General features: G+C 35.3%; 1 protein-coding gene across 1 annotated transcript; it reads right to left on the minus strand.

Annotated features, from left to right (window-relative positions):
• Nucleotides 1-4,936: 4,936 nt before the first annotated feature.
• LOC117909203 (ABC transporter C family member 3-like) lies at nt 4,937-11,271 on the minus strand. The gene is made up of 10 exons (XM_034823130.1): nt 8,920-11,271; nt 8,531-8,617; nt 7,804-8,454; nt 7,535-7,699; nt 6,556-6,850; nt 6,240-6,454; nt 5,839-6,144; nt 5,622-5,685; nt 5,302-5,541; nt 4,937-5,217 (listed from the first exon to the last, which is right to left on the minus strand). Exons 1-10 carry the CDS (start codon nt 11,254-11,256, stop codon nt 5,093-5,095), a joined length of 4,485 nt encoding a protein of 1,494 aa, XP_034679021.1. The 5' UTR covers nt 11,257-11,271; the 3' UTR covers nt 4,937-5,092.
• Between the last annotated feature and the right edge of the window lie 1,257 nt (nt 11,272-12,528).

The raw sequence follows: 12,528 nt of genomic DNA on the forward strand, positions 1-12,528 counted from the left end.
GAAACAACTAAAACAGAATCCAAATTCAAAGTATCAGTAAGAGTTAAGGATCCTTCCCCAATGACTGGGGTTGTGTTACCATTGGCTGTGGAAACAATTTTTTGTGAGGAAGGTCTAAGGGGTGAAACTTGTCTAGAATCAAAAGTCATATGATCTGTAGCACCAGAATCAATTATCCATGCACTATTAATAATAGGTGTAAAAGTATTTAAAAACTTACCATCATGATCTGTAGCGGCTACCAATGCAGAGGCTTTCTCAGCAACATTAGCCTCTGTTTTTATTTCGGCAACAGTTGCAGTTGAGGTTTTCTTGGAATCCTTCTTCCGTTGATCACGATTATTATCATTAATAACAAAGTGTTGATAACCTAAACATGATCTAAAGGTCCATGGTTCAAACCCTCGATTCCTCATTTTTTTCCTAGTCGTACCAAGAGTCGTTGCTTTGAAATTATGGGATATCCAGACTGGTGGGATCAGTCTTATTGCATTGAGTGCATTTGAAGGTTGACTTATCAATATTAGGGCTTGTCTTAGGATGGTTGATCGTTGTCGGACTACAAAATATCCAGGATTTCAGTTCCATAGCTCTGATACCATGTTCAAATTGATAAATGATAGTTTTTTTCATTCATACTTTCATTCGTAAATGTACAGAGTATATATGGAGGGTAATCACCATTCTAAGAATGGGAAAGAATGATACAAGGAAAGAATGATATAAGGAAATAACAACTAATATCCTAATATCTCAACTTTCCTAATATCTCAATATTCCTAATATCTCAACTTTCCTAATATCTAAACATTCATAATATCTCAACACTAATTGATATAAGGAAATAATGATATAAGGAAAGCATTCCTAATATCTCAACAAAAAGTAGTTCAAAAAACACAAGAAGAAATTCAACAGTGACAGACCCTGACAGCATGCAAACGTTTGCTTATAGTACAAAAACCTAGTCCTCTTACAATTTTCAAGAGCACCCCCGTTGATTCTCTTGCACACCCATGATACAAACAGGAGAAGCAACAAAACTAGATGCAATGAGGCAGAAAAGGCACGTAAAAAGACGGGGTTTAGCATAAAACCAATACCTGGGTACGTAACCATGGCTTCGAGCCCCACCATTTTTTGAGAACCTTTGGATTCCACTAAAATGGTATTTTGGAGGTGTGCTCATGAATTGGCACTTGACAATGAAGATTTTTGGTACTTCATATATGAGAAATAAGATGGGATGTCCCTGGTTTTTTAAGAGTGTATTCCACATGAGAAAGTCAATCAATGGATACTTCCATGGGCGCCGGATAACTTGGCAGCCATCGAATGTTGACGGACATGGCAAAGAAGCTAGGCAGGCATGAAGAGAGAGACAACTTCAAGGACATAGAGACAATTTTCTTGTTTCCCTTTTTTTTATTGATCATCTTTTTAGTAGAATTTTCATTGCCAAATATTTTTAATTCCAAAATCCAAAAGATTTATGATTTATTTTTTTGATTCACATTTCATTCCAACAAACTACTCTATGGTATCATAAATATCTGAGAAATTCCCCATTATTATATTATTTTCCATAAAAAAAAATTAGAAACAAATTTCAAATTTCCCAGATGACAAAAAAAAAAAAAAAAAACACCACACACACAAAAGAAAAAAATAATAATATTTTTTATTCACCAATTTAATTTAATTACCATTATTTAGTTAATTTTAAATTAGAATTCAATTATGGAATTTAGTTAATCCCTTTTTTATTTCATAGTAGAACCATTGATATTTTTACAATCATATAGATCCAGACAATGACTACATTTGCTAAAAGTCAAAATCATAGTAGGCATCACAACTGTAAGCTCATCATTTTGTCATCATGTGTTTTGCTTCTGAACAACTGGTCAAAAGATAACCTTAAAAATAACTTCTAGTCTACTACAAAGAAAGCCTAGAAAATAATTTCTATTTTTTTTTTATTCTTTAAGGTTTGTAAACTTCTTTTTTTTTTTTTTTCTAAACTTTTATGCTTTATAAAGGATTATCCCCTTCATTCCCTCTGAAAATAGGTAACATTGACACTGGTTGTGGTTTGATCATGATATGTACTTAAGGGGCAATAAAGCATGAGTACTGTTTGTTGACCCTAGGAGGGTTAAGATGATCCCTCATCAACCTATAGGATTGGAAAAACTAATTAGTACATACTTAATTGACTTGGATAAAACTTGTTACTAATTCCTTAGCAATGACACCATTTTCTTGACCGAAAATCTCTATTACAAATAAAATATTAAAACATAAATACATGATAAAATTAGTCAAGAAAAATGAGGGATAGAGTTATCACAACTTGTAGTATTTTAGGTTATCATCCTTAGGGAATAAAATTTTTTTAACTAATTTTATCTAAAAGTAGTGATTTTTATTGAAAAAAATGATTAGATTGAAATTATGATTTGATGGATAAATTAAGAAAACAATGATAAACCATTCTAAAGATTTTCACAAATCCAATCTCAAACCTAGGGTTGAGGGATAATAAATAATGATTAAAGGATTTTTTGCCTTCGTAGATTAGACCACAATATAGGCCATCCAAGGTTGGAACCATGTTTTCAAACTTAAAATCCATTCTCTAATAGTCATTCAACAAATAATTTGATACAATGTTTTATCCTTTAGGACATTTAAAACCCGATATTCATTTGGTCTATTCTCCTCAGTCATCAATTACATTAACACATGATCACACTAGGTCAACTATTGATCATAATCCCTTATGCATCAAAGGACCCCTAGCATGTATCCTATGTATCTCTAATAGGGACGAACTAGCAAATAATTAAACTTTTATACAAAAATTTAAAGATTAGAAACTTACTACCATTAAAAGATATCACATTTTCTTTTCATCCCTTTGTCTCGAATTATTCGTGATTTATTGTTACATCTCCAATGAGAGGATTTAGCCACTCATGCTCAGATTAATGTCATACATTGAATTAAACCGAATCATGAGAGATTTTATTGAAAACTAAATAATTATAAAAGTTGTATCCAAACTCAAAAGTTTCTCTTCTTCCCTACTCTCTTTGTTCCTAAAGGAATTTATGGTATTTATAAAAAAACTAATTCTAAAAACATAAATAAAAGTGCTAAAATGTCCAAAGACATGTAAAAGAGCCAAATAGGGAAAGCCTTGAAGTGAAATTCTAGAAATTGTAGTTTGTAGAAAAAATTTCGATACCTCCATAGTGGTATTAGATTGCATTTCGATAAATGCCCAAACCTTATAGACCTTTGGCATGCTTCCAATGTGGTATTGGATTGATTACAACATGTATCATAATGTATCTTTTTGTATTGACACCTTATATCAAAATTGTGTCTCAATGTATCTTTTTGTATTGAAATGTTGCACTTTGTATCAAAATTGCATCTCCTTGTATCGAAATTCATTTTGATGAACCTTGAAATTTTTTACATCTTTGGAATGCTTTTCCAGGAAAATTTGGATGCCTCCACTATATTGAAATGTTGATCAAAATTCATCTTTCGTATCAAAATACATTTTGATAAACTCCTGAACTGAACTCACTAGATCTTTGGAAAGTTGAGGTTGGTGATTTTTTATGCCTTCTTATTGCATGAAAATCAATATCAAAATGCATTTCTTGTATTGAAATGGTGTTCTCACATCAAATTGTGTATCACATAGTATCAAAATGCATTCCAATAACACCCCAAACTTACTAAGTTCCAATTGACTCTGCTCTTTTGTATTGAAGTTGTTAGGACAATGAGTCTTCATCGTATGTTGACAATTTTGTCTCATTCTTTGAAGATCCAAGGTTATTGTTTGTCCAATTGAAAAGTCACATGTACGTCCAAAATGGTTTCACTTGTGGCAAGTTAGGTAAACAAAGGGAATAAAGCGGATCAGTATATTTTTTTAATGAATTAAAAAGGTTTGTTAAAGGCAAGTTATTATTATAATTTTTTTTTTAATAAAGTAAGGTTGGATTGGAAGTTTTAAAATTGAGTTAAAATCTCTTAATTAATTTTTGACAACTTTGAAATTTTATTTTTATTAGAAATTTGATATTTTATTTGTTAAGGTAATTTTTTTTCCAAATTAATTTTTAGAAAGTTGATATTCTTTTTTTTTTTTTAAAGAAAACTATTTTCTTAATTAATCTTTAGAAAGTTGAGATTTAATTCCATTTCCAAGTCTCTAAGCTTTTACGCCTATATGTATAAACCCTTGCTTAACACATTTTGGGGTTGGACATTATTGAGAGAGATTTGACCTAACTTGCCCTTTCCAATCTCTCAAGAAAGTTTCAAAGATTGAATCTTGGATTGTTGGAAGACCTACATTCCTTCATCGAGGCTAAGGAGTATTCATTAAAGCAATTGGAGATTGTTGTGTCGCGTGGATCAAGTTGTGCTATCGAAAAGTAAGTCTTTAGGGTAAAACAACGATAAATCTCTATAATTTGATCTCATATAATGGATTTAGATTAAGGGTTTTAAACCCCATGTTTTTTTTATCTCCATAATAGTGTTGGGGTTTTTCACATAAAAATTCTTGTGTCCTATGCATGCATATTTACTTCTTTTTTTTCTAATATTTTGGATATTTTGTTAATCCCTACTATCTTATAGATTTAATTAAGTTAAAAACTCTACTCCGTATTTAAATTGAGTAATTAATTCTTAATCCTTATATTATAATTTTTAATTACACCCATTCATCCCTTTGATGTCACCTTATCGGACTACAGTTTTTTAAAAGTGATTTTGAAATCAACTCTTATGCATCAAAATTCCTCTTTTTCCTTGCATTCTTCACTAGATGTACATATTATTCCTCAATTTGAGGCTTAGCAAATATTTAAGTTACAAGATAATGATTTGGACTCAAAAGTTATTTAAAAGCCTATTTTTATATATGGAAAAACATCAGTTTTGAGTGCTTATCAACTACTGCATTTGGGATTGTAACTGCAGTTTAGTTGTCGTCATTGTCAAGCAAGATTTTAAGTTGAAGTTTTTGACCGGTGCAACAGGCGTGCTTGCTGGTTCAGATATCACCCGCATTTTCAAGATTAGAATGTGACCTCACAGTGTACTCTGCTACAAGCTTTGCAAAAGACGACGACTTGTTCTCTAGCAATCTGGTGGGGGTATCGTATTCCTCAATAAGCCCTGCATCGACATTTCCAGGGAAATAAATCAAGAAGAATGCAGATGAAGTTAAGAGTGCCATTAGTTCATGTTGATAGTACTAACCATGATCCAGAAGTAGAACCTTGTCACTATCAAGAACAGAAGTAATTCGATGTGCAATGGTTATGACTGTGGAATCGACAAAGTGTTGTCTAAGGGTTTGCTGAATCAGATTATCCGTGGCTGTATCAACTGATGCAGTAGCTTCATCAAGCACTAAGACCTTGCTTTTCTTCAGTAGAACTCGGCCAAGACAAACCAGTTGCCTCTGACCCATGCTCCAATTCTCTCCATTCTCAATAACTGCCAAATGCATGCCAACATTAGGAGTCTTATATGAGGTTACTATTTAGATTTTATGTTAGCATGGCGGGAGAAATAACCTGCAGAATCTAGCTTTCCTTCTTTCTTCCTGACTTCATCTCCAAGCTGGCACTTATCCAGAGCCTGAACCAATAAGTTAGTTAACAACATTGCATTTCTACAGTAATAAGAAATGCAGCAAAGGAAACTATATTTCTACTGTATTGAGAAAACATAGTACAGGAAAACTACATGTCTACCATACTTACGTAAATCAATAGAATAAACAAAACCTACCTCCCAAATCTGTTCATCTGAGTACTCTTCAAGTGGGTCAAGGTTGCTCCGTACAGTCCCTTCAAACATGGTTGGATCCTGAGGGATAATGCTTAGTCTAGACCGCAAATCATGTAGTCCAATAGAAGAGATGTTGGTACCATCTATCATAATCTGACCAGCGGCAGGTTCAACAATTCGAAAGAGGGTCTGTATGAGGGTTGATTTACCACTGCCAGTTCGCCCTACAATGCCAGTCTTCATTCCTCCCAGGAAAGTGCATGTGAGACCTCTCAATACAAGTGGCATGTGGGGGGCATAGCGGACCTACATCCACACTCACCGTCATCAAACATATGGAAATTCCTCTGACCAGAGGAAGCCATGAATAACCCTCTAGCATATATATAAATAGAAATTACCTGCAAATCCTGAATATCAACTTCTCCATGTGAAGGCCAAGAACATGCTAGCCTGTTTTCTTCTATGACAAGAGGAGGCTCGCTTGGAATGGAAGTGTATTGAAGTATTCTCTCTACTGATATAATTCTATTCTCCATATTGCAAAGATTCCACATTACCCAAGTTTGTATCATGTTCAAATTAAGTCCATATGTCACTGCTAGGCCCGCAATACCTTTAATGGAAGTGGAAAAGAGTGTCAGTAATTCTCCTATGCCATTTGCTATTGAGAGTGAAATGGATAATCAGTGAATATACCAGAACAGAGATACTTACCAGGATCAATTACTCCCTCTGGAACAGAGATTAAGAAAACCAAAGAGAAGGCAAATGTAGCAGAAGATAGCATATCCAAGCGGAAGCACAGCCATTCCATTGCACCGGCAATGTTGAACTTGGGCCGTATATACCCATCTACCAATTTCATGTTTGTATCCCTGAATCTAGATTCTTGATCAAAGCTTCTGATGGTCATAGATCCTGCTATAGTTTCAGAAAAATGTTGAATTACTGGAGCTTTGCATACTCCGGCCAATCTTGACAGTTCTCGTGCTGAAGGTATGTAATATTGCTGCATAATTATAATGTTGTAAGAACCTTTTGCTCATATATGATATAAAACTAAGCTTTAAGGGGTATTGAAAAAAAAGGAGAAAAATGGTTTTGGAAATGATAAAAAAATAGAAATACATTAGTTAAACATTGCATCTAAACAGCAAAACCTGCAGTCTATCTTGCAGCCAATTTCATTACTCTTATCTGAAAAGTGAATTGGCACTCAAAAACCACCATATCAACACTAAAGAAACTTTCATTCTGAGGCCATATTAATTGGCATGGCACATTCATATTTGCACCTCCTTAATATGCAATACTTGAGACTGAGCCCCAGCTCAGCTGGATCAGAAAGGAACATGAACATGCCATGAATTGTAAGAGTTATCCTGAATTAGGATTCCATTTTAATGCAGTTGGTTTAAAACGAATCAAATTTCTCAGTAAGCAATGCACTACTCCAATTTTTTTTCTAAGCAACATTTTGGAGTAAAGCTTAGTTTATACCCAAAATGGTTTTGAGCCTACTGGCATTTTCATGGACATATGATTGATAATCTAATGTGGAAGAGTACATGGCATATGTAAGCGAAGAAAATAAATAATGTAATATGAGAAACATAAGGTGATCTCAACTACAGAGCATGAGATGTCATGTGACAAAGCCAAGAAGAGGTCCAAACAGGTTCACAATGGTTACCTGATACCAGATGCAGGTTGCAATCACAGGAATAAAGACAATGAAAACCTGCCATGCAACCTGTGACATAACTGCAATAATTCCCAGGAGCTGAATCAATTGGAAGGCAAATGCCCCAACTTGCATTGGCATGGTTGTATCGATCATACTTTGGTCTGTAGAAGCCTGTAAAAAAGGGAAGGATCAATTAAGTGATATTCTAACACTAACTTTGGTAAATGGGGAAAAATGCAAGGCAGAAATAGATATATATTCATATTTTCACTTACTCTGTTTAGAATTCGCCCACTTGGGGTGGCATCAAAGAATGACATTGGGGCACGAAAGACGCACAAATGCATTTTATTGAAGAGTATAGTAGCTGTCTTGTAACCAGCTGTTACAAGAAGAATGGCTCTGGAAAGCACGCAAAAAGAACTTCCAACAGCCAAAGCTACATAAACAATTATGAGAGTAGAACCTCTAACTGCAGGTTTCACATCATCTGACACGGGACTTGCCCAAGCCATCCAATAATTGCTTCCAATCTGAAGCAGCTGAAAGAGAATCTGTGACAACAATATAAAGGGCACAAGAGCTCCTCCATATGCTGTCCTGATGTATTTCCAATAAACCCATAGCCCAACTTTACCTTTCTCTCTCTCCTCTTCTTGAACAAGCTGACCTTTTGGCCCATCTATCTCCTCTGCTATACCATTTTGGCCACCTCTGTTTTCTTCTTTTTCAACTACTTCAGAAGTACCACCAATATTATCACAATCCTCATGGATACTTAATTTTTCTGAAAGTGACCCTGCCTCTACAGAATTGAGTGCTGACAAAGCTTTCTTATGTGCACCAACAAGTTCCATAAAATCAGTTCCAGAGTTGAGAATTTCATTGTACTTTCCTGCTTGTGTAACCCTTCCATCTTTCATGACCTGCGGGTATGCTACATTTCTTCAGTTTATCTAATGGAAACAAAGGCAGGGAAGAAAAAAAATGGTAATTACTCACCAGTATGAGATCAGCAGCAGGTAAGAACTCTACTTGATGTGTAACATAGATCACAGTTTTCGAACCCAAGAGACCCAGCAAACATTCCTGTTATATGAAGATTACTTACAAATAAGATCAATGAAAGATTTTATTTTTATTTTTATTTCATTTATTATATATAATAAAAGGGAAAGGAAACAAAACAAAGGGAAATGGGTTAGCAAGGGTCCCTAATTACCTCAGCCAGACCAAGAACCAAATCTCATATAGCCCACAGCAGTGCATATTTAAACATACAAGGATAGCTCAATTTCTACTTAATGCAATGGCATTGTATAGATAACATGTTTTATTTCACATATATGTATATTGATCAAACTCAGGCTTTTAGAAGAGAAAGAAATTACCTTAAAGAGATGGGTTCCTGTATGAGCATCCACAGCACTGAAAGGATCATCAAACAGATAAATATCAGCGTTTTGGTAAAGTGCACGTGCAATCTGTATTCTTTGCTTCTGGCCACCACTCAAATTGATTCCCCGCTCACCTATAACCGTCTGATCACCAAATGAGAGAACCTCCAGGTCCTTCTTCAAGGAACATGCATCAAGGACCCTTTCATACCTTTCTCTGTCCATCTCCTTACCAAACAAGATGTTCTCTTCTATCTTGCCACTCTGTATCCAAGGAGACTGAGCAACATAGGCCTTTGTTCCACACAGCTGAAGGATACCAGATATCTTAGGCACTTCTCCCAACATACAAGATAGTAAGCTTGACTTGCCTGAGCCTACAGTACCACAAACAGCAACCCTCATGCCACGGCACACCCGCAAATTAATATCCTTCAGTGTTGGATTAGGGGAAGATAAATCCCAAGAGAAATTCCCATCCACTATCTCAATTGCTGTATCAGAACTACCTTTTGGAAGCCTCTCGATAACATCACTCGGCAGGTCATCCAGACGAAGAAAGGATGCAATTCTGTCAAGGGAAACTTTAGTCTGAGCTATCATTGAGATTAGGTCAGGAAGACCGTAGATGGGTTCTTGAAGTATCCTGAATGTTGCAAGTGAAGATAAGATCTTCCCTGATTCAAGCGGGATCCCTAGAAGCATGCAAGTTCCAAAGGTGGCCACAGACACAAATGTTGGGGCTCCCCAGAAAACAAAAGTGGTCACGGCTGAAGTGTAAAAATATTTTTTCAACCACCCTGTCTCATTCTTCCGAAGGTCTTCAATTTTAGACAAAAACTTCATCTCCCATCCCTGAAGCTTGAGAATCCTCATGTTTCTTAAGATCTCGGATGTTGCCTTCATCCTTTTATCTTTTGATTCCATCAACTTGTCCTGAAACTTCTCTTGCCATTTCCCCAGTGGAATATTTGTCAACATAACAATTACAGTTGCAAAGAAAGCTGCAACTGAAGCAAGGCCCAGGTTTTTATACAAGATTAGCAAGGCTAAAGTAACTTGCACAATCAGCATCCATGGATCATGCATAAACCAACTGAAATCCCCAATTCTCTCCGCATCAACAGACATAAAATTAATGATCTCCCCAGTAGAATGACCCTGCTTTGACTGGCAGGAAAGAGTCAAACCCTTGTTGTAGATCATTGTGATCAGTACTGCTCTGATCCTAATTCCAACCTGCTGCAATCTAAAGAACCAGTGCCTCACTGAAAGGCACTCAACAAGCTTCGCAACAAAAAAAGCCATAGCCAAAAGATAACCTTCATTTTTGAATTCCCTCCGCCCATTGAGATATTGAACGAAGGTATCAATAAGATAGGGCCCAACATAAGATGCTAATGTGTTTACAAGTACCAACAAAGCCGTCAATAGGATTTCTGCCCAGCATGCAAAGATCAATGCTTTCACCAGCTTAAGCGTGGTCACTCCACTACTTCCACCACTATCACACTGGAGCTTATTACTAAATGCTGGAAAGACCCCCACAACGCTGTTGCTTGCATCAAGCTGAGGAACATCCTCAAGGTCTAATGTTTTCTTGTTACCCTCAGCAATCAAGGGACCGATCCAAGAGAAAGTAAGAAGGCTAAAAAAGCCAGCTTTTGAAAAGGGGGTCACAGTTGCTTCCCCCTTGGATTTATTAGACTCCACTCTACTTATACTGGTACTACCATTCAAAAGGGGTTCCCTAAGAATCGATTCCTCGCCTTGATTCTTTCCCAAAAACCCCGAATAGCACAAGAACAGACCAGTTATGACGTAGACAATATCGGGCACCAAAAATTGAACTTGTAGGGACTGGTCTTTCTTAACAATGTCTATAACAAGGCAATAACAAGAGATGGAGAAGTAAAATCCCGACCAAACTCTTAACAAAAATGGGAACTTTGGTTCAACAGAACCAATGAATTGAGTGTGCAAATATACACAAACTGCTCCCCAGGAAAGTGTTCTGAGCACTAAATCCAAAAGTGTGACCAGCTTTTCACCAGACCAGCCATTTCTATACCAATAAAAGTAGTTCAAAAAACACAAGAAGAAATTCAACAGTGACAGACCCTGACAGCATGCAAACGTTTGCTTATAGTACAAAAACCTAGTCCTCTTACAATTTTCAAGAGCACCCCCGTTGATTCTCTTGCACACCCATGATACAAACAGGAGAAGAAACAAAACTAGATGCAATGAGGCAGAAAAGGCACGTAAAAAGACGGGGTTTAGCAGAAAACCAATACCTGGGTACGTAACCATGGCTTCGAGCCCCACCATTTTTTGAGAACCTTTGGATTCCACTAAAATGGTATTTTGGAGGTGTGCTCATGAATTGGCACTTGACAGTGAAGATTTTTGGTACTTCATATATGAGAAATAAGATGGGATGTCACTGGTTTTTTAAGAGTGTATTCCACATGAGAAAGTCAGTCAATGGATACTTCCATGGGCGCCGGATAACTTGGCAGCCATCGAATGTTGACGGACATGGCAAAGAAGCTAGGCAGGCATGAAGAGAGAGACAACTTCAAGGACATAGAGACAATTTTCTTGTTTCCCTTTTTTTTTATTGATCATCTTTTTAGTAGAATTTTCATTGCCAAATATTTTTAATTCCAAAATCCAAAAGATTTATGATTTATTTTTTTGATTCTCATTTCATTCCAACAAACTACTCTATGGTATCATAAATATTTGGGAAATTCCCCATTATTATCTTATTTTCCATAAAAAAAATTAGAAACAAATTTCAAATTACCCGGATGACAAAAAAATAAAAGAAAAAGAAAAATAATATTTTTTATTTAGCAATTTAATTTAATTACCATTATTTAGTTAATTTTAAATTAGAATTCAATTATGGAATTTAGTTAATCCCTTTTTTATTTCATAGTAGAACCATTGATATTTTTACAATCATATAGATCCAGACAATGACTACATTTGCTAAAAGTCAAAATCATAGTAAGCATCGCAACTGTCAGCTCATCATTTTGTCATCATGTGTTTTGCTTCTGAACAACTGGTCAAAAGATAACCTTAAAAATAACTACTAGTCTACTACAAAGAAAGCCTAGAAAATAATTTCTATTTTTTTTTTAATTCTTCAAGGTTTGTAAACTTTTTTTTCTTTTTTTAATATCTGAACTATTATGCTTTATAAAGGATTATCCCCTTCATTCCCTCTGAAAAATAGGTAACATTGACACTGGTTGAGGTTTGATCATGATATGTTCTTAAGGGGCAATGAAGCATGAGGATTTGTTGACCCTAGGAGGGTTAAGATGATCTCTCATCAACCTATAGGATTGGAAATGCCTAACTTGTTGATTGTTGTTGTTGCTTTGATTTGTTAGGTCATTTATACTTGCTTGAATTGGCTAAATTTGTCCTTGGCTTCTAGTAAAAATATCCATTTTCTAAACAAGCATAGAAAGTAAGAAGAAGATGAAAAGTAAAAACTAGAAATAAATAAAATTCTTATTATTAAAGAAAACCAACTATTTGAAACAAAAAAAATTAAAAACTAATTAGTACGTACTTAATTGA

This window comes from Vitis riparia, chromosome 19 (assembly GCF_004353265.1).
Source record: "Vitis riparia cultivar Riparia Gloire de Montpellier isolate 1030 chromosome 19, EGFV_Vit.rip_1.0, whole genome shotgun sequence".
Taxonomy (NCBI): domain Eukaryota; kingdom Viridiplantae; phylum Streptophyta; class Magnoliopsida; order Vitales; family Vitaceae; genus Vitis; species Vitis riparia.